The sequence below is a fragment of the Cololabis saira genome, chromosome 11 (assembly GCF_033807715.1).
Source record: "Cololabis saira isolate AMF1-May2022 chromosome 11, fColSai1.1, whole genome shotgun sequence".
NCBI classification, from domain to species: Eukaryota; Metazoa; Chordata; class Actinopteri; order Beloniformes; family Belonidae; genus Cololabis; species Cololabis saira.
The window spans coordinates 45,637,865-45,664,960 of NC_084597.1; the positions used below are offsets into that span (position 1 = coordinate 45,637,865).

Sequence of the window (27,096 nt, forward strand, 5' to 3'; positions counted from 1 at the left end):
TGCATCACGTGCGTCTACAAGAGTGAAAACACGGGCCTTGGGCAGCTTATATAAAACATCCTCAAGTGTTGGCATTATATAATGAGACCTCTTCAAAGCTAGATTTAGTGACTTGGGGTCTATGCAAATCCTCAGTTTCTCTGGCTGTCTGATTATCACCATGTTACTAATCCACTCGGTTGGTTCAGACACTGAGGCTAAATGTCCATCTCTCTCATGTTTGTCTAGTTGAGCCTTGACTGCATCCCTGAGAGCTACTGGAACATTACGTGGAGAAGCCTGCACTGGAGCTACATCCTTGTCTAACTCAAAGTGAACCTCCCCTGGGAGCGATTCGACTGGTGCATTGAAAACTTCGTCATAGGTTGTGATAAGATGCTGCCTAGTCAGATGCTCTGAGCTGCTGTGTCCTACCATAAGCAGCTCCTTGGGTATGGTGAAATGCATCAAACCTAGACGCTCGCAGGTATCACCTGACAGCAGGGGTCTCTGAGTGCTCCTCACTATCTCAAAGCTCAGCTCGTGCAATGTTCCTCTCACTACACACTCTGTTTTGAATATGCCGATGGATCTTATTGACTGACCCGAATACAGAACCAGTCTGGTGTGGCTTGGTAATAACTTCGCCTGAGGTGCCAGTCTCCTCATGTCTGTTATGCTCATTACGTCACAAGTCGCACCTGAATCTAGTTGACATCTCTGGAATCCTCAATTTATTTTAATGTTAGCGAACCATTTCTTTCCAGATCCCTGTACTGCCCCAATGCTCTGTGCAGTATATATGTGTCCCTCCGTGTCAGAAGGGCTCATATCCTCCGGGTATTCAGTATCTGCTGTGTTTAACTGCCTGGTTGTTTGGTCCTTCTTCATGCACACTTTTGCAAAATGGTTGGCTGTTCCACAAGAGCGACAGTTCTTGCCATATGCAGGGCAAAATTCACGTCCGCGCCTGTGGGCGTTGCCACAAAATCTGCATGTTGCGCCTTCGCTTGTGCCAGCCGGCTGAGTCTGAAATCTGTCATGCTGGGTCTGCCTGGGCGCAGCCCGTGCCCGACGACTGCCTGCTGCATGCACTGTCTCCGGAGGTCTGTCATGTGTCATTGCTTTCAAACTCAAATCCGTAAATTCTGCCGCCCGGCATATTTCTATAGCTGACGTGAGTGTGAGATTTTTCTCTCTGAGTAAACGACGGCGCGCAGCCTCATCACACACGCCCAGCACCAGTCTGTCTCTTATCAGATCCTCTTTAAGGTTTCCGTACTCGCAGGACGCAGCCTTCTCTCGTAGGCGCGTTACAAATGCATCGATTGGTTCTCCCTCGTCCTGCTTACAGTTGCCGAAGATGTATCTCTCAAATATCACGTTCCTGGCTGGCTTGAAGTGCGCCTCCAAAGCGTTAAGGATAGCTATGGGGTCTTTCGCCTGCTCCGCAGAAAGTCCCAAATTGTGCTTATATATGTGTCGGCACTGACTGCCCATCACCCGTCGCAGGGTTGCTGCTTGCACATCATCTTCTTTTTCATTTAGACCCGTCGCCAGCATTTAGTCTTCGAACTCCGACCTGAATTCGTCCCAGTTGTTTGCGACGTTGCCGGTTAATTTCATCTCTCCCGGTGGTGGTATTGCGGACGCCATCGTAATGCTGATGTCTTCTTCTGTGTTAGTTAACTATTCACCTTGGTTATTTACTTCTGACACCATGTTTGTGTTCAATAAATGGAGAGGAGACATGGAGCGTGTCTATCCCTTCAGCAGTATATTTAATTAACGCTCAACGGTTAACGTTTGAGACATCAGCTGTTTTAACAGTCGGGGCAAAACGTTACCATGACAACACCGGAGGGGGCGGGGACTCCCACTATAACAGAATCCCATAACAAGGTGTGGTGGTGATGCTCCTGGGGTGTGGTGGTGGAAGCTCCTGGGGTCTGGTGGTGGAGCTAGTGGGGTCTGGTGGTGGAGCTAGTGGGGTCTGGTGGTGGAGCTAGTGACTGACATGTCTTGAAAACGGCGGGCATGACGAGAAAAATCCTGTAAAAAATCTCTCTAATGTGTTTCTTTTTTTCCTGTAAAGTTGGACATTTTAAAGTGTAGGTAAATGGAGAATGACTGGCTTTTGGTCAGTTGTGGAACTGCAACGAAATTCATTTCTGCATAAGACCCAATGCGAGAAAGAGATGGTCGACCTTCCTGTCCTGAGCACCAAGAAGAGGACTAGAGTGGTTTTCCAAGATCCAAAAAATATTGTTGCAAAGTCATACATGTTTCTCCCCACTTTCAAACAGGGGACCTTTCGCGTGTTAGGCGAACGTGATAACCACTACACTACAGAAACTTTCATGCTTTGAAAATGGGGGGCGTAACGAAAAAAAATCCTATCTTCCAATCATTCATGTTAGAAATAAATGTATGACTTCATATAAGTTGTCCTGTTGTGGTAAAATTAAAAATCATCCATGGGTATTACCATGCTGGGTAGAAAATACAAAATGTACCACAAGGGAATCCAACTGATTACTTTTGAAAGACAGTACTGGATATGGTTAATAACTGAAAATTAGGCAGTCGTCTTGCACATTCAAACATTGCAAACAAACGATGCAAAGCATTTTCATCAACAGTCAGTGCAGTATATTCATAGATCATACATCCACTTTCTTGTTTGCAAAAAGCTCTGGATAGATTTCAGTTAATCTCTCACAGGAATGTCATGTATGAGAGGAAGTCTTAAGTAGCAGAGGATGGTTTCCATCCATCAACCTCTGGGTTATGGGCCCAGCACGCTTCCGCTGCACCACTCTGCTGTTTAACCAGGATGTGACTCCGCCACACAGTCCGTGACTTTGGGGGACGGCATCACTCCTTTCAAACCTTCTGACAGTGTCAAAAATCCTACAACTCTGTCAACTAACTAACCAGCTTAAATGACATCATGTGACCCAGCACAATTCTCTCAGATATGAATGAAGCAGATCTCTTCTAAGACTGATTTCTTTCTGATTATCTCTTAAAAATGATCAGATTTGTTTGGAACTGTGAAGGGAAACAACTGTTGGAAATGATCCTTCGTATTAATCAGTGACCATCATTAGCATCACTAGCTGAAAACAACTGTATAAACATCATTCAAGAACATACTCATGATATTAGATACATTCATCACATATTTAAGGGTTCTTAGGGACATTTTAGGGTAACTCCAGCCCCCTAAAGCAGGTCTAATGGTGTCCATGTTTCCATTTCCCTGTGTTGTTTTTTGAGGTGGAGCCTCGTGGATTGATACTACAACATCATGTGGGTAAAACCTTGATACCTGGTTGTGTGGAAGACTGACAAGTTCCACTTAGATTTGAACTCAGATTACTGGAGTCAAAGTCCAGAGTGCTAACCATTCAAAAGAGAGTGGGGAGTATCGGTCTATAGCCTAGAAAAGAAATGCAAAGCTCAAGTCTATCAATCCAGGCCAGTTCTTACAGAGCCTTGTGAACAATCTTGAGCAACGCTTGTCTGTACGGGGCCATACGTGCATGTTTGATCCAGGCCTGGTTTACAACATCTTGAATTACATGCACAGTCTCCCAAACCAAGTAGAGACCTTTTTAAGTGAGGTCAAGCTTGGAAAGTAACTGACTGTCAGAAACACCACGTAAAGAAATACACATTTGGTCAAGAAGAATTGGAGGAGTACCCCACCTTGTGGCACGAGTGAAGAACAGCAAAGCATTAAAGTGACTAAAAGGAGAAGAACCAGACATTACCTCCCTCTCAAGCAGTCCACATCTCTTAGAAGAACTTGAATGTGCAAATTAACTTTGGGTAAGAATCATTCAATGTGCCTTTCTTTTTTTTGAAGCTACATGTCATTTTTCCATTTCACCACCATGGTTGAACCATGAATGAATGAGACGTCTATCATCTTTTTCTCATCCAAAGACAGATGAGTCTAGAGGCTCTGCTGGGATTTGAACCCAGGACGTCCTGTTTACTAGACAGGTGCTTTGACCAACTAAGCCACAGGGCCTCTGTTGGGTTCCTGAAGTCATCACAACATTAATAACTTAGGAAAAAGACACCAGAGACTGTCAGAAATGATTTTCAATGCCTTCTGCAGAAGGTTGGACAGAAGTCTGAGGAGCTGTAGGGCAACACGGCCCTCTCTTCGAACTCGTCAGGCCTTCTGACAACTGGCTGTCTGCAGAGCTGGCGCTTTTATTGGTAAACTGACAGGAAACTTGACCATATTTGGAACAGTGAATGTATAGATGGACAATGGACAAAAACAGGAAACAGATGGTCATTGGTCACACAGACATGGTATCAGATGATGGTTGAAAAGTCACACCTTATGACTTTTCAGTTAGTAAGTAACTTATCTGTGGTGTGCAGAGCAACAGACATCCTTTTAGAATTGGTCAAGGGGGTTTTGTTGTCATGAGATGGTCTTAAACCCTTAAAGACAATGAGACGGCTGTCAGTCGACCCCCCTGAGTCTCTCCAAGGAAGTGGCTGCCCTGTTATCTGTTTAGAGCATGTGATGGGGGTCTTGGAACGGATGTGCCTAAAAACAATGGTCCATTTGACCAACGAGGAAGTCAGCAGTTTTAACCTCCTGCGTGGCAGGCGAGAATTCTACCACTGAACCACCAATGCATGTCATGAGAATAAACAGGCAGTTTTCTAATTCTGATTCTGGCAGTTTCACAATGACAAACTTGGATTAATCTCACACCTCCACAACCTCTAGAGCAGTAAGTTCTAGTGTCCTACCTCACATTCACTTTTTACAGGTCACTTGAACCAATACAAAACAGGTGACTAAGATCAGGGTTTGTGTTTGTTTTTTGTTTTTTTTTTACGTGTTTTTTTTCATGATTTATTTTTATGTATTTTTTTCCTTTTTTAAATCATTCTTTCAGGATTCCCTCCATCATCTGTTGACCTTCAGCGTCTGCGTCGGACAACTCTCCTGCGTCTGCGGGCGACGCGGGTCCTACGGACTCTCCGGCGCCTGCGGACGGGGCGAGAGCTCTGTCTGCGTCTGCGTGGCATTGTCAAAAGATGTGATGAGAACTAGTAAGAAGGAGTTCTATTTATAAACTCTGTTACAAGCTTGTTGATGGAATGGAATGGTTCATGGAATTGATGACATCATATATTCTTCAATGGAATGAATGACATCATAACTTGATGACATCATATATTCTTCAATGGAATTAATGACATCATAATTTGATGACATCATATCTTCTTCAATGGAATTAATGATCATATTATTTGGGGTTTTTTGGTTTAGTTTTTACTTCATAACAGTGATGATGTCATAGAAAAAAAAGAAAGCAGACTTTTAATTACTTTAAATTACAAAATAGTGAATAAGAGAATGATGACTGTAATAAAACACATCTTACAGGGTTTTTAGCTGTGATTTCACCTGATAAGTCTGGAAACCGCCGCAGACAACAGTGATGTCACAGTCATGTATTGATCATTGATGTGTACAGTCATCTGACAATGATGGCAGGATGAAAACGTCCAATCATGTGCTAACAGTGGAATGATGATCTTCATCAGTTTCTATTCTGGCTCAGAGGCCAGGGCTTTATGCTCTTATACACTTTCTAAACCCACGCTGACATTTGTGGAAATGCCTGTAAAAGCCTTCGTGAAGCTTCCTTAAAACAAGTCCAGAAAAAGCCATTAAAGGTAAAACAGAGACTTGCTTGGGTAAATGAAATCAGACTTAACTCTAGCAGTTAAATATAAAAACACACCAGCTCAGGAGAGCAGTATTATATATGTAGTGGATAGGGCTGGGCGATATATCGAGATTTTAATATATATCGATATATTTTCAAACGCGATATGGTACGAGACAATATCGTTTATATCGATTTCTAAAAAAAAAAAAAAAAAAAAAAAAATTTAAACGATTTTGATATAGCTTATTTTGTGACAAATTGACTTGAATGTTTTATTTGAGATTTGCACAACTGTCAACCTCAGTGGAAAAGTCTGCCTGTTACTGTCTACATTGTATTAATTGCACAGTGTGTTTTAATTTAATTGTTATGCAGGAAAGGGATATTTGTTTTATTTTATTCAAGAAGCATTTTTGTTAATAAAGGAACCAGTGTGACATTTGGCACGAGGCTTTGTATTAAAACTGAAGGTTTTTTTAACGGTTTGCCTCAGAAAAAAATGAAGCTAACAGAGATGCTAACAGAGATGCTATGCTATAATGCTTTGGGGGAAACCCCAATTAAGGCACAGAAAAAATATCGAGATATATATCGAGTATCAACATTCAGCTAGAAAATATGGAGATATGACTTTTGGTCCATATCGCCCAGCCCTAGTAGTGGATATGGGTAAATGAAACAGTATGTATGGATATGAATGAAAAGAAAAAAGTATATATGGTATTATAATAGTATATATAGTATAAGGTCATATATGAGGTGTACAACATTATTGACATCTCACCCAGAATGAAGCAGATCCAAGTCGTACAGTGAGATGTTTTTTATTCTGTTTTCCATTCATGTGTCCTCTGCCATTGTTGTAGGTTTTTAAAAATGATTATTGAAAATAACTGCAACAAAAAACAAACATAGTTATTAAAAATAAAAACATTAATGTACAGTATCCACAGAGAAATGTCCAATTAAGATTATAACCAAAGCACAAAGGAGTTATAAATGAAGGTTTAATTTAGCCTCATGGATAGTGTTTGGCAGGGTATTATCTGTGGATCAGTGTGATGCAGGTGATACCCTCTGATTTTGAATTTAATTCTTAGATAAACTAGTTTCAACATCTGGGAGCTAATTTGGGGTTAATGGTATTTGGCTGTGAATTATTCCTTGCTATTACAATGATCTCTTTTATTATTTATTTAATTATTATTTTATTGTATATTATACATTTATTATTTTATGTTTATTACAATTTTTCTCAGTCGCTTTGGTACATTTCTCAGATCAGAATTGAAATTCTCAAAACTACTTGTTCAATCTTCACATCATTGTGTCACTTGTGCACATCAGAAAAGCAGTTTCTCATTTCTTTGAACAAGTTGCAAATGCATTTGTCATCCATGCAAATGATAATGTACAATTTTCTGCTGTTTCCTACATTATCAGTTGTTTATGTCATGTTGATCAAAATGTATTATCTCTGTCTCTGTTGAATAGTCTCACCCCCCACAACATTTAGGCATTAGTTCATCGCATAAGTCTTTACATGCAAAATGGTTGAACAAGTTATCATAATATGTCAGCATATTTCTATACATTTCTATTAGACCTTGTTTCTAAATCTGGCCTGAATTGGTAAATTGATCCCAGGTGAATCTTGACTTTCTGTAATGAAGGGAAATATGTCAAGCATTAGATCAACCAATGATCAACCAGTTTTCTGAAATAGCTCAAAGGTGCATCTCATGAACTATCAGCTGGCAAGTATACATACTGTATAGCCGGAGCACAACACAATGTTACAATGTCTGACAATGGAAGGACAAGGAATTGGACGGGGTCAACAGCCAGAGAGAAGAAGAAGAGGAAGAGGAGTGAGGCTGCGTGGCGGAGGAGTTGGGAGACTAAACAGAGGAAGAGGCAGAAGAGGCCGAGGACATATGCGCGTTCCTGATGAGATAAGAGCTACACTTGTAGACCATGTTCTCAATCATGGGCTTACAATGGCCGAGGCTGGTCGAAGGGTGCAGCCAAATGTTGGGAGAACAACTGTGTCCTCTATCGTTCAGACTTTTCGTCGACAGGTATGTAATCTAACAATAGGCACTGTACTGTAATTCCTACAGTACTGCATGTACAGTTTTCCCTAAGGAGATTGTCCTATGTTACATTTCTACTTTTGTTTTTTTGTTTTTTGTCTTTTTGCTCTGCAGTGCTGTCTTTTTCTTTTCTGTATCGCAAATACATGATCTGTCAACAAATTGTGGTACAAACAATAAAAATGAATGAAAATGAATAAAAAACATGACTAAACAATTTGACTGTCTTATCCGTACACAATGACACAAGCACTTGTGATTCTGATGCAATGACATGTTCATTGACACAGATATTTAATTTTGAGAGATGAACTAAGGATTTTGAGCAAGAGACTGGCTTTTGCAGGTAATCCATGGTGTTTTGCTATTTGTACGAACTGTTTTGAGAAATGCACTTACTGTTTTACAAATGTCGAGGATGATCTGAGAAATGTACCAAAGCGACTGAGAAAAACTGTAATATCATTCTGAATGGTACCTGGTCCTTTGGTATTTAGTTGTGATGTTACATTCATTCAATGGGATCCCTGGCCATTCACCTTTATTATCTCAGTGTCAAACATGCAATGCCCTTAGTCTTCCACTAGAGGGAAGCTCTTGATCCATTTTTGTTAAATTTGTTTCACTGGCCACCAGAGGGGCCCAGATCAATTCAAATGTAATGCTTTATTTCAGATTAGGTGGTTTTCTCAGGATGTTGTATCCAGAGATTGGATGCAGGAGAGAAGTGGAAGAGAGCCGAGAGGCCGGACCAACTGGAGCTCCCAGCAAGGCAAGGCCAGGCAGGTTTACTGGTCAAGCCCATTTCAGTCAGTAAACGTTTGATGGAAAACATTGACATACAAGGTTTGGAACCGACTGAGATCAGGGTTTGGGTAGGAACTAAAATCAATGAAACCAAACATTTAAAGCATTGTTGTTTGTTTTGGGGTTTGTTTTTTTTACACAAAAATAGATCCTTAAAACTGAAAAATAAGGCCTGAAATATTGATACTTTGCTATTGATCCGTCCATCCTCATAACTTACTAGTAATTCTACAGGTAACTTTCAATATCAAGAAATGACATTAAGTATAACACCAAGCTGGAACAAATCCAGAATAATATCACAGTCTGAAGATTCATGTGATTCTTCTACCTAACACTCCCAATTCATATCAATAATATATCTGGATATCAATATTTCCCCCAGGGTGCCAGAGTTTTTCAATCATAACTTCATGCCCCTACTTTAGAAAAAAACAAGATGTTACATGCTGGACTAACCTTTCACCCGCAACAATTAGACAAAGAACAACAGTTAAAATGCACAAACAAGACTGACTTTCCTGGGAAACTAATTCACAGCTGTCTACGTATGAATGCTGCAGAAGGTTATTATCACAGAGCAAAGAAATTGCTAAGAAAACATTTAGAAATTCAGTAACTTATTGCAGTCACACTCATGAATAACGATCTATAATGACCCTCAATCAGAAGTGAAGATTATGAAAACTCTGATCTCTACTTTCAAGTGACCCATAAAAAAAAGCACACAGCTAAAGGAGTTAAACAGAAAGACACATGTTCCTGTGATGCCTTGGGCAGTTATTAGCAGTAAATACTTCTGAACAAAAGCATGCAGGTGGCAAATATTCACGTCAAATAATGACATATATGTGCCAATTATGTAACAATGATATACACTACAAAGGTTTTAAGTCAGCGCTTCCAACCTAAAATCACCAAACTAATCTGTCCACAATAACACATTTCATCTTCCACCTGCAAACCACTGCAGCCGAAGCTAAACAAGTGGCTCTTATGGGGGAAACAATACTAAATAATAATTACAAGATTTAATTCATGTCAAATTTAAATCATATTTTAAATGACTTTATAAAAAAAGGAAAAATATATATCCAGCCGCTGTTGTTAAATCTACCAGTTGCAGTAATTATGCCATGTACTTTTTTAAATGAATATTGACAAAAAACAAGAAAAGAAACCAAAAAAAAAGCAAATTTGACAGAACTTTTACATCAAACTCAAACACAGGGAGACGGACTGATGTTGCGCTGGACAAACCACCAAATACCAGCAAATAACCAAAAGAAACACGACCAACCTCCATGAGAACTGTTTCCACCACATCCTTAGTGAGAAGATACCAAGCTGAAGGTGAAGAACTAACTGACTCGGTCCAGAGGAATATTTACAGATAAATATACTGCTGGTGACGTCATAAAGGATCAAAGGAGGCAAGAATTCCACCGCCATATCAACCTACGTCATATCAAACCTACGTCATATTAGAGACACTTCACTCCCACATGTTCACCGGGGGTTGTTGTCACATTGTGAGTGTCTAAAATAAGAGGCTGTGAACGGGTGAATAGGAAAAAGACTAAATCGCTTTGCAGAGCCTATAAGTGGCTGAACTAAAGAAATAAAGTATAGGAGCGCCATCCATTTATTTGAAGGAGTAACTCGGTCGTCAAAGGACAGCATACGGATGTTTGTGTTGTTCAGTTATGATGAAACAAACACAAACGTGACAGTACACTCGGTAAGTGCGTATAGAAGACAGTTGTGAAGCCGCAGCTGCCGCTTACGACCATACCGCCATGAACCAGCAGAGGGCGCTGTTGCTACGTTTGGGAACATGTGCACATTCATCCTCGTTTGCAGCAAATCAGCTCCAGCTTCAGACGCGTAGCGTTCAAATGCTCTTTCATGGAGCCTTGGAACGTCATCAAAGAATGTGATGTCTTTGATGACGTCACGAAGAATAGTGGAAGAGGAAGCACACGTAATAGCACACATTAGAGTGAAGATGTATTTCTTTTCTTGTTATTATAAACACCAGAAAACCAGACACACACAGCTGTTTAAAAGCACAGCAGAAGTAGTGAAATTATTTTGCCACAGGACCATGAAAATATTATAACTGTAATGGCAATCTAACAACAAAAAATGCCATGTGAGGGAATTTGAAGACATTTCCAACTCATGCTGGTTCCAAAAAAAGTGGTCCGACAGGGAGCTGCGTTCAACACTTTATTTTACATGTGCAAAGCTTCAAAAAACAACACCTACAATACCCGGGTGCTGAATGAGAGGTTAAAAAACAAGCTTGTGTATTATCAAAAACACATTAGGCTACTGGCGACAGAACAAACCATGCGGACACACACTCCATGCACGGTTGAAAAACTGTGTGGCTTCCCAGCTCCTAATTCCCCTGCACCTGATCACCTGTGTCCAGGGACGGACTGGGACTAAAAAACGGCCCGGGACTTTGACTAGGCCCGGCCCAAAGCAATCGGGGCGCGGAAACTCAACAACAAGAACAACAACAATAACGCCTGGCATGAGTGTCACAATACTTAATTGTGGCTCATGATACTATACCATCCAAATTATAGCAATAGCACTGATGTTGACTAGATGTGTTAAGAGCATAGTATTCTAGTTTAACTTGAATACTCTCACATAGAAATGAAGGTCTCACTGCAGTCCCTCTGGTTGAACCAAAGCAAAACAGGTATCTGAAATACACAACACTGTAGGAGTTATGATAAATCACAATGTAAAGAGGCTGTAAATATACAGTTTAACTTGAATACTCACATAGAAATGAAGGTTGAATACTAACCTAAAAAACAAACCAGAAATACAATTTTTCTCAATGTTTGGGGATAAGGAGTTCCTTCAACAGGTCACTTTTTTCTGCAACTCTGTCTACGACCAAGTCATTGTCAAGGGACATGAGGATCTTTCTCTGTGGTCATAAGCATGAATGCTTCCAGGTGTTCTTGTGACTGTGTGCTCCCCCCTCACAAAAGAAAAATAGAGAAACATATTTGCTCATCAACAAAACATGTTATTTTGTTGTCTGAAAAATGGTTCAAATATATGTTATTTTGTTACTTGAAAAATGTAAAATATGTTTTGTTGATGAGAAAATATGTTTCTCTATTTTTCTTATTTTTGTGACGGGGGATATATATTGTTTTTCGGCACTACCTTGTTCTCTATAGCTGATATAACATAAATTACTCCTATGTGGGATCAATAAAGTTCTTATTTTTGCCGTCTGAGAAAATTTAATATATATTTGGTGCCTAACTGTTTCCCAAGTATATTAATGCGTGTGTGAATGAATAAATGAGACGTAAAACATACATTTCTTTGTAGAAAGGCGCTTTATGAAAATAAGTCCATTTACTTACTTACTACATTTACTACTATGGCGGCACCGTTGACGTACGGCTCAGTGCTCCGTAGACTACTTCTTCTTCTTCTTCTTCTCCTGGCACGGCCGCGGCAGCATCCAACTTAAAGATGCATTGCTGCCACCGACCGTACCGGAGTGTGAAACAGTAGATTAGCGGGGGCAAAAAACAGACTGCGTGGTGTGTGGCCGGCAGCCGGCCGTCCTGGACTACCGGCCGTTCTGTGATTCTCCAGATCACACAGATGTGTGTATGTATGTGCATGTTTGATCCAGGCCTGGTTTACAACATCTTGAATTACATGCACAGTCTCCCAAACCAAGTAGAGACCTTTTTAAGTGAGGTCAAACTTGGAAAGTAACTGACTGTCAGAAACACCACGTAAAGAAATACACATTTGGTCAAGAAGAATTGGAGGAGTACCCCACCTTGTGGCACGAGTGAAGAACAGCAAAGCATTAAAGTGACTAAAAGGAGAAGAACCAGACATTACCTCCCTCTCAAGCAGTCCACATCTCTTAGAAGAACTTTATGACTGGAATGTGTGAATTCATTTTTTTTTAAAGGGAAAGTTCCGTTTTTTCTGGCTCTAAAGGTCTTACTGTTTTGATGTCTGAGACGAGGTAAGTGAGCAGTTGTGGAGGCCCTGTGGCTTAGTTGGTCAAAGCACCTGTCTAGTAAACAGGAGATCCTGGGTTCAAATCCCAGCAGAGCCTCTAAACTCATCTGTCTTTGGATGAGAAAAAGATTATAGATGTCTCATTCATTCATGGATCAACTATGGTGGTGAAATGAAAAAATGACATGTAGCTTAAAGGGAAGGTTCTGTTTTTTACAACCTGGACCTTATTTCTGGCATTTTTTATGGTCATATACTCACCCAGAAAAGTTTGGTGTCATTTGGAGTCCTTCGGAAGATATTAGGAGTTTTTTGCGAGCCGCTTCTCCATATAACGGTAGTGAACGGGGCACAGCGGGACACAGACGATGCAGCGTCTAAATAACACATGATTGCCGCAAAACTCGTTCATTTCTTTTATGAATCACTAGATCTGCTTCCAGGACCTGTTGTCTACATCCGGGGCTGTGTGTGTAACAAATAAATCAGTTTGTAAACAAGACCTCTGAACTCATGACGTCATCTCTGTGCGCGCATCGCAGACACAGCTCTGTGTACAGCTGGAGTTCACTACTGTTAGTTTACTGATAGTTATTTGAAACATGTCTGAATATTTGTCAAATTCTGAGGTTGTGGACGACGACTTTGAATATGATGGACGTCCTTACCGTTTTGAGCCAGAGTTTACGGCTGAAGAGCTCACTGAACGGAGGACAGAGTGCTGCACAGAGATGACGTCATGAGTTCAGAGGTCTTGTTTACAAACTGATTTATTTGTTACACAGACAGCGCCACAATGTTACAACAGGTCCTGGAAGCAGATTTAGTGATTCATAAAAGAAATGAACGAGTTTCGCGGCAATCATGTGTTATTTAGACGCTGCATCGTCTGTGTCCCGCTGTGCCCCGTTCACTACCGTTATATGGAGAAGCGGCTCGCAAAAAAACCCCTAATATCTTCCGAAGGACTCCAAATGAGTATATGACCATAAAAAATGCCAGAAATAAGGTCCAGGTTGTAAAAAACCAAACTTTCCCTTTAAGCTACATGTCATTTTTCCATTTCACCACCATAGTTGAACCATGAATGAATGAGACATCTATCATCTTTTTCTCATCCAAAGACAGATGAGTTTAGAGGCTCTGCTGGGATTTGAACCCAGGATCTCCTGTTTACTAGACAGGTGCTTTGACCAACTAAGCCACAGGGCCTCCACAACCTCTCACTTACCTCGTCTCAGACATCAAAACAGTAAGACCTTTAGAGGTGTGACATGCTGGAATGAGAAACAGAAGCCATTGGTGGACCACACGTCCTAAAGGACAAGGATCTGACTTTGGATAAGAAGGTTGAGAGTTTTAGTCCCTCTGTGGTTAAAGAGACTTGAGACAGTAAGTTCTAGTGTCCTACCTCACATTCACTCTTTACAGGTCACTTCAGTTTAGCTACCGTCTTATATACCTGCTACACATATTTACGTACTGGAAGGTCATGTTAGTCAATAATGGGACTAAGATCAGGGTTTGTGTTTGTTTTTTGTTTTTTTCCTTTTTTAAATCATTCATTCAGGATTCCCTCCATCATCTGTTGACCTTCAGCGTCTGCGTCGGACAACTCTCCTGCGTCTGCGGGCGACGCGGGTCCTACGGACTCTCCGGCGCCTGCGGACGGGGCGAGAGCTCTGTCTGCGTCTGCGTGGCATTGTCAAAAGATGTGATGAGAACTAGTAAGAAGGAGTTCTATTTATAAACTCTGTTACAAGCTTGTTGATGGAATGGAATGGTTCATGGAATTGATGACATCATATATTCTTCAATGGAATTAATGACATCATAACTTGATGACATCATATCTTCTTCAATGGAATTAATGACATCATAACTTGATGACATCATATCTTCTTCAATGGAATTAATGACCATATTATTTGGGGTTTTTGGTTTAGTTTTTACTTCATAACAGTGATGATGTCATAGAAAAAAAAGAAAGCAGACTTTTAATTACTTGAAATTACAAAATAGTGAATAAGAGAATGATGACTGTAATAAAACACATCTTACAGGGTTTTTAGCTGTGATTTCACCTGATAAGTCTGGAAACCGCCGCAGACAACAGTGATGTCACAGTCATGTATTGATCATTGATGTGTACAGTCATCTGACAATGATGGCAGGATGAAAACGTCCAATCATGTGCTAACAGTGGAATGATGATCTTCAGCAGTTTCTATTCTGGCTCAGAGGCCAGGGCTTTATGCTCTTATACACTTTCTAAACCCACGCTGACATTTGTGGAAATGCCTGTAAAACCCTTCGTGAAGCTTCCTTAAAACAAGTCCAGAAAAAGCCATTAAAGGTAAAACAGAGACTTGCTTGGGTAAATGAAATCAGACTTAACTCTAGCAGTTAAATATAAAAACACACCAGCTCAGGAGAGCAGTATTATATATGTAGTGGATATGGGTCAATGAAACAGTATGTATGGATATGAATGAAAAGAAAAAAGTATATATGGTATTATAATAGTATATATAGTATAAGGTCATATATGAGCTGTACAACATTATTGACATCTCACCCAGAATGAAGCAGATCCAAGTCGTACAGTGAGATGTTTTTTATTCTGTTTTCCATTCATGTGTCCTCTGCCATTGTTGTAGGTTTTTAAAAATGATTATTGAAAATAACTGCAACAAAAAACAAACATAGTTATTAAAAATAAAAACATTAATGTACAGTATCCAGGGAGAAATGTCCAATTAAGATTATAACCAAAGCACAAAGGAGTTATAAATGAAGGTTTAATTTAGCCTCATGGATAGTGTTTGTCAGGGTATTATCTGTGGATCAGTGTGATGCAGGTGATACCCTCTGATTTTGAATGTAATTCTTAGATAAACTAGTTTCAACATCTGGGAGCTAATTTGGGGTTCATGGTATTTGGCTGTGAATTATTCCTTGCTATTACAATTATCTTTTTTATTATTTATTTAATTATTATTTTATTGTATTCATTCCTTTATAATCCATATTTTTAAATTACAAATGTTTGCCATTGTATATTGTTACGAATCATTCTGAGTCACTAGTCTTTAAAAAATGATCAAAGTAATTAATCTATATCACACTTTTCACTAAAAGATCAGTTAAATTTGACTAAAAGTCTTTAAATGATAATCTAACACCAGCAGAGATTGATATAAATGGATTCAGAAAACTCTGCACCAGTGAAACGTCCTGTACATTTGTGAATATTGACATTATTCTAGCTCCACAGACAGGGATCAGTAATTACGGTGCAGCTTCAGTGATGCCTTCAGGTCGCCTCGGAAAACAAAAGTCCAACATCGTGACTTCTCCAGTCCCAGTGTGCTCTTATACTGAATAAAGATTTGTCAGTAAAAACATGTTCTGCTGGTGACTGGTTACTCTCAGCTAAGAATTTCCATCAAATTTGTTAATTTAACATGAATTTCTAGTCAAAACAGTTGATATTTATACAGGTTTTAACCCCTGCAAGACCAACAATCTATCTGACTCTAAAAGCAACTTAAAATTGAGCTTTTCAAAATCGAGACTGTAACATCAGAGACAAACACAGATTACAGAGTTCTGCTTTATTCAGTAAAAACTTCAACAATCCAGCAGTTTTCACTCGTTCCATCATCAGATATTGTAGGATCGTTCAGACTTTAGACAGATGTTACAATTAGATCACATGATGTTACATTTGACTGGAAAATCTCAAATGTTCCTTTAAAAAGAGGAGGAACAAAAAACAGGTAAAAGGTAGAAGTACAACATACAAATGTAATAATATGATCCAGGGTTGGTTCTAGGATCAGAGCTTTAGGCGTGCTGAGCACTCAGAGTTCACTGGCCGGCGAGGCAAAATAAACTTCACTGTTTTGTACATTTTAACACAAGTTTGAACCATCATTCCCACATTTGTGAAAGAAAAGCAGAGAGAGATAGATACAAACTTTTTTTCAAATTATTATCGTTTCATTGTCCATTGCTTATCACCATCAAAAAAAAGAAACATCTACCTTAATTTCAGGATCCTGTCAATGGAAATGATAATAACGTCTCCATGACAACGGGCAATGAAAATATGACTTCTCAAGGAAAAGTTGTCTTATGGCTCAACTTGCCCAGTTTAGGGGTAAGTTGATCTGCATCTGGGGGTAAATTGACCCATTTTCTATTTTCCAGTTTAAACCTGAAGAATAATTTGTATAAATCTTAAAAGGTAACTTAACAATATTTAACAAACCAAATTCAAGTGTATTATTCAGAATATGTTAAAAGAAAAGGTGAAAGAACTTCACATTACACATTACAGACAGAAAAATACAACTTAACTGAAAACTATAAGAACAAAATGTATACGTATTATCAAAGAATAATTGGACCAGTGAGCAAGATTTTGATCAAATTGAAGTGTAATTCATGGTGGATGACCCTTGACACCACACAAGTAGGTGCATCTTATTTGTGGTCTGTAAGATCCTTCTCTGTCTCCTTAAATTAATATAAAAAATTATAATAAAAATACAAATAAAGTCCTCTCTCTGCTCCTTTCTTTCTTTGTACTGTCAACCAAATAAGAAATAATCTGTATAATAATCTATATAATATGAAATAATTTATATCTAATAAACAATATAAATTGATCCAAATTACATCATTCTAATTGAATATTTGGTTGCAATGAGAAATGAAGTCACATCATGTGATCATACACTCCTACCTGAACCACACACACACACACACACACACACACACACACACACACACACACACACACACACACACACACACACACACACACACACACACACACACACACACACACACACACACACACACACACACACACACAATATGGTTTTGACATTTCCTTAGCTTATTACAGTTTTTCACAATTGCTAACACACGTTTTTCACAACCTAACGGCATTCTCAAAACTGCACACACAAAACTAAAAACATCACACACAAAATGCTAAACCCTGTCACTTCTTCTCCAGGAAGACTCTTTTCCATCAAATCTCTTAACTGTTCCCAAAATGGAGCTCATGTTTTCATTTGGTACACACAGCCATATTTTCAAATGATACACACATACCATTCATTTGGTACACACAACTAAGCATTTACTGCACACACACCAAGCATTCACAGCACAATGAAGTGCAAAACTGAAAACACAATCATAGAAATGGAACACACATGGATGTCAATGACTATTGAGAATAATCAATTTATCTTTTTGGAAGATTACTGTGTAGGCCTACTTTTGGACGTAAATGTACTGTGAACTGGCCTGCTCAAACCCCCCCTCCATCATGCCTCTGGTTTCTATCTGGCCAGAGGGCCTCATCCACCTCCTCCTCCACCTTGTTCTTCTCCTCTTCCTCTTCCTCTCCCTCCACCTCCTCCTCCACCTTGTTCTTCTCCTCTTCCTCTTCCTCTCCCTCCTCCTCCTCCTGCTCCTCCTCCTCCACCTTGTTCTTCTCCTTGTCCTCCTCCACCTTGTCCTCCTCTTCCTCTCCCTCCTCCTCCACCTTGATCTTCTCCTTGTCCTCCGCCTCCTTCTCTCTGTCTACCTACTCATCTATGTCGTTCTCCTCTCACTCTCAACCCTCTTCTTCTCTGGTTCTCCATTGTTCACCAAACAAAACATTGCTCTCAAGGCCCTTTGATAGTGCAGTCCTGATTGCAAATGGCTCACCAGACGTGGATGTTTTGAGATTTGATTATGTGTGTGTTGTAGATTGATGCTTTGTGATTTTATGTGAGAAGTGTTTGCAACGACTGAACACTGTGTGTAGTGTTTTGACAACAAGGTGTGTTGTAGGTTGATGCTTTGAGATTTGATGTGATAAGTGTGTCCAACAACTAAACACTGTGTGTAGTGTTTTGACAACAAGGTTGTGTGAAATTGACAACAGAGTGTAAAGAAGGAAAGTCAGAGTCTAATGCAGATAAGGGAGTGTGATGTAGTGTAAATTGTGTTGATTGATTAGGTACTTAAAGTGATGGTTGTGCAAATTGTGCCAAGTTTTCGTTTTTTGTGTGTTAACAATTGTGAAAAACTGTAAACATACAACATAAAAAAATCTCTTACATGTTAGGGTTCAGTGCTGTAGCCCCAAAAGAAGCTAGAAACGCCAATGATATGATCAATCAATCAAAATGATCACTTTAATGAGATGAAGGAACTTTGGAGGGAACTATAACATTTGTTTCCATCAATCAGAGTGAATCTTTAATCATTTTACAGTTTTTTCTGAATCCTTAAGTACATTTTTTGCAACATTGGCTATTTTTGCTAAACTCTACACACAAATGAGAAAACCTTTCACCAAATTATCAAAACTTTATAGTTCTCTTGCAAAATCAAACACAGTTTGATTAACTCTACACACCTTAGTAAAAATGGTGTTTTCATATCAGACAGTAAACACATGCCATCATTTACTAAGCACATAATGTGCCAACTACACACTGATGGTATGAATACAAAACACATCTGGCTTTTTTCTTTTTCTGTGCACAAGGTAGGCTAGGTCAGTTTGAGGTCATACTTTTGTCATAGTTCTGTAAACACACAGGGATCCAAACTTCAAGTATTGGTGTTTATTCACACTCGTCAAAACAAAGACACAGCACAGAACACAAAATAATACATTTACAAAAAAAAGACAATCAGCCTACATCATGCCGTCTCTCTGGGTCCGGCCACTAAATCTCATCCACATGGCATGCGATGTCCTCCAGTCCAAGGCACCGGGGAAAATACCTCCTTGCATGCCGTATCCAGGCCTGACATGATGCCTGCTCAATATCTCCACATGCCTCCTCCATTGCCTGTAAAAGGGCTGCGTGTTGATGGGGAAGGCGGTCGTGGACTTTCCAGCGCCAGGCAGAAAAGAACTCTTCAATTGGATTTACACTAAGAATGGAGAGTATGGGGGAGGTTGAGTGCCATGAAGAGTGGGTGATCAGTAAACCAGTTGCGGACCAAAGCAGCCCTATGGAAACTAACATTGTCCCATATGATGACATATCAGGTCTGCTCTGGCCCTTCCTCTTCCCCCTCCTGGTCCTCCTCTTGCTGCTCCTTGTCCTCTTCCTCTAACTTCCTCTAAACCTCTCGCTTCTTCACCTCCACGTCCTCTTCCTCCAACTCCTTCACCTCCACGTCCTCTTCCTCCAACTCCTTCACCTCCACGTCCTCTCCCTCTCGCTTCTTCACCTCCACGTCCTCTTCCTCGGCCTCCTCTGATTCTTACTCTTCTTGCTCCTTCTATTGTACTCCACACAGACAGCTTACCTGTGGCTTACTGTATTCATAGTGCTTACGCTGATTGCAAAGTGAACTAATTCTCTAAAATTGTTTTCACATGTGAAAGTGTGCCAGACAGTTGGCAAAATAGTGTAAATAATAGCCATACATGTGTATAATTTTGCTAGGAGTGTTTTGGAAATTTGGCAATTGAGTGTAAGCAGTGAATTGTGCCTACAGTTTTGAAAAGTGTGTGTTACGAAATTACAAACTGAGTGCAAAGCAGTATTTGTGCTATTAATTTGGCTAACTCAGTGAGTGGTTTTGCTATGTGTGTTAATAGTTTTAGAAATTGTGCTACAAGAACATAATTAGCGCCTAAGCTTTCAGAAAAAACTGTAAATGAACATTCAGAGTTGATGAAGATTCATTTCATCAAAGATCAGACAGTTTGATTGACAGGACAGATGATCAGAGGAGCAGAGTTTTTACCTCCATGATTGGGATCAGGACTGAAGAACGGGTGGAGTTTCTCCCTGAAGGAGCAGCCAGTAAAGGAGTAGAGAAGTGCTGCAGCATCTACATCATGAAAGGAGACCAGACCCTCCTCATAATCCACAAACACCCCCAACTTCTCAGGAGGAGAACTGGGATGGAGACGGACTGGAGGATCATTAGCAGCTTTGTACTCATTTCCTTTTCTCAGAATAACAGCCCAGTAACCATTCTGAGGACTCAGAGTGATGTCTCCCTTCCTGTTGATCGACTCTCTGGCCACTCCTACCTCCCATTCAGTCTTTCCTTTAACCTGAACCTCAAAGTAAAATCTGCCTGAAGAGAAACTCTGTTTTCCTAAAACATGAACACATTTAGAGAATCTCTCTGGATTATCTGGAAGATTCTTCTTCACATCACTATCATACACTTGTTTTCCATCTTCAGACAGGATGAGTGTAGGATTTGCTGTATCAGGATCAAGAGTCACATCAGCTTCAAACTGCTGGATCCTCCTCAGCTCAGCTTCAAACAGCTTCTTCATCTTCTCTCTGAGGTTCTTCTCCAGCTGCTCCACAGCTCTCACCACAGTCCCCTCATATGAAGGTGGATGGACTCTGACCTCTGTCCAGTTCTTGGTGGGTGGAGCATCTTCCAGGGATGAGAATCTTTGGAGGAGGTGCAGGTGATCTTCAGAGCGTGAGAGCTGCTCCACCTCAGAGCTCCTCTTCTTCAGCTCACAGATTTCCTGTTCCAGATCTTTGATGAAGTCTTCAGCCTGTTTCTCTGCAGTTTTCTGTTTGTCTTCCATCTCCTTCATGAACTCCTTCAGACGTCTCTCAACAGACTCCTTCAGATCAGTGAAGACCTGAACACCTTCTGCTTTCTCTCTGTCTGCAGCATCGTTACTGATCTTCAGAGACGCTCTGATCTCCTGAATCTTCAGTCGTCTCTTCTGGATCATCTGCTGAATCTCAGCGTCTGTCTTCTGCAGATCTGCCTTCTTTCCTTCATATTCTTCTCTCAGAGGAACAAACTCATGATTCTTGTGGTCTAAAACAGGGCAGAGCGTGCAGACACATGTCTGGTCGGTCTTACAGAACAGCTCCAGAGGTTTATCGTGCTTCGTACAAATCCTGTCCTCCAGGTTCTCCACAGGCTCCACCAGCTGATGTCTTTTCAGACGTGCAGCTGTCAGATGAGGCTCCAGGTGAGTCTCACAGTAGGACAGCAGACACACCAGGCAGGACTTCAGGGCCTTCAGTCTGGTTCCAGTGCAGACGTCACAGGGAACTTCTCCTGGTTCTGCAGCTTGTTGCTCTGAGCTGCTGCTGCTGGATTTCTGTTGAGCTTCACGTCTGAACTCAGAAACCATCTCTCTGATGAAGGTGTTGACTTTCAGCTGAGGTCTGGAGTTGAACATCTCCTGACAGATGGGACACTTGTAGAGAACATTATCATCCCAGTGATGAGTGATGCAGGTTTTACAATAGTTGTGTCCACATGGTGTGCTGACTGGATCAGTGAACACGTCCAGACAGATGGAGCACAGGAACTGATCTGCAGATCTCCGGTTGCTGCCAGCAGACATGTTGGTTCTCTGGAAACAAAAGTGAAAGTGTGAAACATCAAAGCTGCAATAATGAAATGAAGAAGTGAAAAACAACGAGAGAGAAGGAAACAGAACAAAGAATGTCATGAATCCTCAGAGAAAACACCCGTCTGACAGTAAAAGGAGGAACGTTTCATCAACACAAGTTTAGATTATTAATGTCACGACTCCAGAATAATGAACTATTTCATGTGAATCATTTTCCTCTAAATGTTCCTGTTCTTTGACCAGAGTCAGATGGAGTTTTCCAGAATAACATTTAAACTAAACTGAGTTGAAGTTTTGTCGTCCCGCTGACAGAAACACAGTAAATGTTTTCTTCTGGACTCACCAGTGTTTCAGAGACTCTGCTGTGTTGTGGAGGAAAACCCGATGGACTCGCTTGGACCTTCTTTCAGAGACGAACAGGAATCTTCTGGACTGGATTTCTGCTCCGTCACACTTGAACTTTCCTCCTTCCTCCCTCTGCTCTGGTTCCTTCCTCTGATTTACAGGATTATTGTCAAACAGCAGAGTTGATGTGATGAATAAGACGGTGTAATGAAAATTTCCAAAAAGTTTGCCTATTTCGAAAGCTTCTTCATTACTTCACCGGTGGGGCAGGAGTGAACCAACACAGACCCAAATGACTAAATTCCAGGCAGTGACAGTTGCAGTTAGTTGGTGGTTTATTGAAGAAAAGGTTAACATACCAGTTTTCTGTTGCAGGCGCAGCTCTGTTCCGTTTGTCTGTGTGATCTGTTGGGCGTCTGGTGAGAACTGTTTGACTTCCTCTTCCTGTTCCCTATACTTCTATATATGGTGAACTCTAATCACAACCACCTAGTGTCTAAATGATGTAACCACAACCCAATAATTAAATTAAATAAACTGCCAACAATAAACATAAATGGCTCCTACACACCGGCCCCTAATTGTCCTAAGTGTATAACAAAACAATTACTAATAAATAAAAATGGAGCTACATGCTGTACATCCTTTTCTTCACCTTTTTTTAAAACTTTATACAATTTTCCAAAAATAAAGGGGTATGTACTATATGTTGGCAATTAATCATCTTGATTCTTCATCTTCTTTTCTTCTCCTTTTTTCTGAGTAAAGGCCATCAGTCATTGCCGTGTCTAGGCCTCAGCTTCTTGGAGTAGACATAGACATAGACGTAGACATTTGGTTATCGGTCTCTCCAAGATGTTGCTCTTTGTCTTGAGGCGAACTGTGCGGACAAGACCCTTTTCATCTGGTTTTGTTTCCAGTATTCTTCCCATTAACCAGGATCCTCTTGGTGCAGTGGAATAAACCACCAGAACAATGTCATCTGGAGCAAAGCTTCTTTTTATTTTAGACCACCGTTGTCGTTCTTGGATCAGGGGTAGGTATTCTTGTGTCCATCTTTTCCAAAACAGATCTGCCATATATTGCACTTGTCTCCATCTGTGACTGTTGTACAAGTCTTCTCTTGCAAAGAGTCCAGGTGGTAGTACAGGCTTGGTTTCCAGCAGAAGATGGTGATTTGGTTAAGTGCTTCCAGGTCCAGTGGATCGTCAGACTTTAGATTTTAGTTATGGGTCGATCATTTAAGATCGCTTCAGCTTCGCAAAGAACAGTCTGCAATCCTTCATCATCAAGAACTTGGTTTAGCACAGATTTCAACACTTTTCGAACCATGCGGATCAATCTTTCCAAAACATTGCTGTGATGGGATCCTGCTGGGGGGTTAAAGCGCCACTTTAACCCTCGTTGAAGCGTAGCACTTTGAATATTGTCCTGATTTAGGCCGTTGAATGCTTCTCTCAATTCCTTTTCCGCTTCAATAAAATTTGTGCCATTATCTGATCGTAAAGATAAAACTTGACCTCTTCGACAGATACATTTTCGCAATGCATGGATGCAGGAGTGTCCAGTGTATGTGAAACTTTGAGATGTACTGCCCTGCTTTTCTATGGATGTAGATTTGTTTCTTAATTATTCAATCAAAAAAAAGATTTCTTCAATCAAAGAATATATTTTAAATTAAAAAAATGTCACCTGTTACAACAAACACTTGTCACTCAAACATGTCTGACCCTGTGGGCCGACCAATGGGGAAGCATCCGCCCACTGCGGGATGTTTGTGTCAAAATGATTCAATAAAAAAAAAAAAAGACTTCAAAACATTTTTCACTTCAATCCAAAAAAAAAATCACTTCAAATCGAAAAAATATTTTCAATCCCAATAAAAGTGTTCAAATGCAATTTTTTGGGTCTGAAATATTATTTTGCATTCAAACACTTTTTTCTTTGATTGAAAAAGTTTTTTTTTTAATTTAAAATATTTTTTTTCTTTTTGAAGCAACTTCTTTTCTGATTAAATGATAAAGACACAAATGTCCTACCCATAATATGGCCCAAACACAAAACAACTCTACTTCAATCAAAAAAGTTGCTTCAAACAAAAAAAACTTCACTTCTATCAAAGAAAACATTTCCAATCAAAGGAAAACAGTGTTCAAATGCATTTTTTTGAGTCTCAAATATTTTTTTCCAAAACAAACACTTTTTTTCTTTGATTGAAATCATATTTTTTGATTGAAGTGAATTTTTTTTAAATTGAAAATATATTTTTTGATTGAAGCAATCTTTTTTTTGAATAATTAAGAAACAAATCTACCTCCATACTTTTCATGCAGGTGAAGATTACACCATACCTTTTAACAATACTTCGTCCTCTCTTGATCTCCATAGGACCAAAGTAGTCCCTCCTAAATCTGTGAATGGAGGTTTATTTGGTAGAATCTTCACCAGATCCAGTTTGTACAACCTACTGCATTTTACAGTACAGTACAGATAGTTCCTCTTTGAATATCTGTCTTTGGCTGAAAGAGATGACTGTTTTCTGTTTGGGCGAGATCTTCAGGACTAGGGATGGGACAATACGGGTAACTCACGATTCAATACTGTGGCGATATGTGGCCCACGATAACAATAATATCACGGTACACGATATCTACGATATTCGATATATTGTAAGACATTTCATCAAAGATATATCACGATATATGTGACTGAAAAAGAAAAAATACCCATTAAAAGGAAAAATTATGTAGTTATGCATGTATTCAATGCCAAAACTTTATACAATGTACAACAAAAGTGCATTTGTATATAGCCTCACTGCCTCCTAGGTTTGTAAATGTAAACACTGTACAGCTGGACAAATTAAAGTGCATGAACAAACATGTTTTATATAAACCAGGACAGTGCACTGCTTTGTTTCTAATACTGAAAAGTTAGTAAGAAACTTAATTTTGCATAGTACCTCACTACCCCCTAGGCCTGGGTATCAATTCAAATGTCAAGAATCGATTCGATTCCGATTCTTAAGATTCAGAATCGATTATCACCATTTGATTCTATCCGATTCGATCCGATATTTATTTGGGTTGGGACTGTTGGGACATCTGGGATCTGTCCCTTGAGGGGGGGGTACTGTCAGGGTTTGACACTTCCCCCCAGTTTTTGAGTTTCAGTTCTGTCCCTCCTGTTTCCCATTTGCCCTGATTGTGTCTGCACCTGTGTCTCGTCGTGTCTCGTTATCCCCTGTGTATATCTGGTCTTGTCATTCCTTTGTTCCCTGTCGGTCCGTACTGTTTCCACCTCCATGTCTCCTCGTAGTTTTTTCCTCCATGATCCTGGTTTTTTGTTAATCCTGCTCTGCAGCGCTTTGTTTTTGCCTTTTTGTAAATAAACCCTTTTTTGTTGTGAACTCCTGGGCCCTCATTTATCAACAGTGCGTAGAAAAGGTCCTAAATTCTGTCGTAGGAGTGAAATTTAGAATGTGTGTAAGTACAAAAAAATCCGGATTTATCAAACGTGCGGACGCTGGTCGTACGCACATCAGTGATGATAAATCCCACCTGTTCTAAACTGCCGTGCTCGTGCATGGTTACCGTCATTTGCATTCAGAAACGCCTCCAATTGGCCATATATGGAGCAACAACAGCTCCCGCTTGGAGGTTTACAAACTTTATTGAACAAAATTCTGTAGAGTTTACAACAAAAGGCAAATGAAACAAAATAATCAATTATCTACAAATATTCGACATTTGGGGGGGTTGAGAGCAAAAAAAAAAAGATACATTTACTGACAAGCTATGGGAAGTGTATTCATAAAAATAAAGAAACAAAGACATTGTTTCATATAAGCTTTTGGCAATATCGTTTTTTTCACGGATTAGTTTTAGAGACGCTTCTCAACCCTGGTCCTCGAGTACCACTGTCCTGCATGTTTTAGATGTTTCCCTGCACCAACACACCTGATTCTAATTAATGGTCCTAATTAGCTTGTCACCAATGTCTGCACAGCTCTGTTGATGACACACGTACTTTTATCACGGTGTGCTGAAGCAGGGTAGCATCTAAAACATGCAGGACAGTGGCCCATGAGGAACAGGATTGAGAAACACTGGCCGCTAAATACAGTTTACATTCATTTTTCAGATGTACAATGGAGGGGTTTTCTGTTATTCCATTTGCATTTATGTATGTGATATTTACCTAGTAAAATAATTATGTTGACCATGTTTGATATATTTCTTGGAAGATTATCCATAAATTAAGATTTGGTTGGAGTCAAAAGCTCCTGCTTGGAGGTGCAAACAACAATAAAGCTGTTCTGCAGAATAAATGGGTGTTGCGTTCCTCTAGGCCACCGGGCAACGACGGGCAACAGAGACATAGTTGCATCGCAGATTATTTGTGCATTGATTGAATGAAATCCTTTCATGTTCACGTAACTGAATTCATTATGTGATGGTGCTTTTATGGCGATGTGGGTGCAATCTAGCTCCAATTATGTTTGGGAATCCGGCGATCGCATGAAATCCTCGTTTAATTTCGATTTGGTGATGTGTGTATGGAAACTGGGTGTAAATTATGGCCAGAGAAATTATTGCATCCAACACTGCCGGCATGATTTTGCTTAGTATCGGCTGCGAAATGCCGCATATGTCAAAATGTTCCGGTGGCAAAAAATCCCAGGGTGGACGGAGCTGGATGTGACTGGGATGGTTTTGTCTCTCGCTCCATT

At 40.0% G+C, this 27,096-nt stretch overlaps 1 protein-coding gene and 3 non-coding genes across 5 annotated transcripts; 1 reads left to right on the forward strand and 3 right to left on the reverse strand.

Moving 5' to 3' along the window:
• Positions 1-3,947: 3,947 nt before the first annotated feature.
• On the reverse strand, positions 3,948-4,021 carry trnat-agu (transfer RNA threonine (anticodon AGU)). The gene has a single exon. It is a non-coding gene; the product is annotated as a tRNA-Thr (tRNA).
• An 8,633-nt stretch (positions 4,022-12,654) lies between these two features.
• On the forward strand, positions 12,655-12,728 carry trnat-agu (transfer RNA threonine (anticodon AGU)). The gene has a single exon. It is a non-coding gene; the product is annotated as a tRNA-Thr (tRNA).
• Positions 12,729-13,769: 1,041 nt separating this feature from the next.
• trnat-agu (transfer RNA threonine (anticodon AGU)) lies at positions 13,770-13,843 on the reverse strand. The gene has a single exon. It is a non-coding gene; the product is annotated as a tRNA-Thr (tRNA).
• A 6,509-nt stretch (positions 13,844-20,352) lies between these two features.
• LOC133454815 (E3 ubiquitin-protein ligase TRIM21-like) lies at positions 20,353-22,782 on the reverse strand. 2 transcript variants are annotated; one of them, XM_061733542.1, is made up of 3 exons: positions 22,724-22,782; positions 22,363-22,514; positions 20,353-22,019 (listed from the first exon to the last, which is right to left on the reverse strand). In XM_061733542.1, the coding sequence occupies exon 3, from the start codon at positions 22,008-22,010 to the stop codon at positions 20,367-20,369; it is 1,644 nt and encodes a 547-aa protein (XP_061589526.1). In that variant the 5' UTR covers positions 22,011-22,019; positions 22,363-22,514; positions 22,724-22,782; the 3' UTR covers positions 20,353-20,366. The 2 variants fall into 2 exon arrangements, with proteins under 2 accessions (XP_061589526.1, XP_061589525.1); XM_061733541.1 differs by lacking the exon at positions 22,724-22,782 and having other exon boundaries at positions 22,363-22,666.
• Between the last annotated feature and the right edge of the window lie 4,314 nt (positions 22,783-27,096).

Coding starts and splice junctions, on each gene's coding strand:
- LOC133454815 (XM_061733542.1), bottom strand. CDS start 22,010: ATGTCTGCTGGCAGCAACCGGAGATCTGCAGATCAGTTCCTGTGCTCC.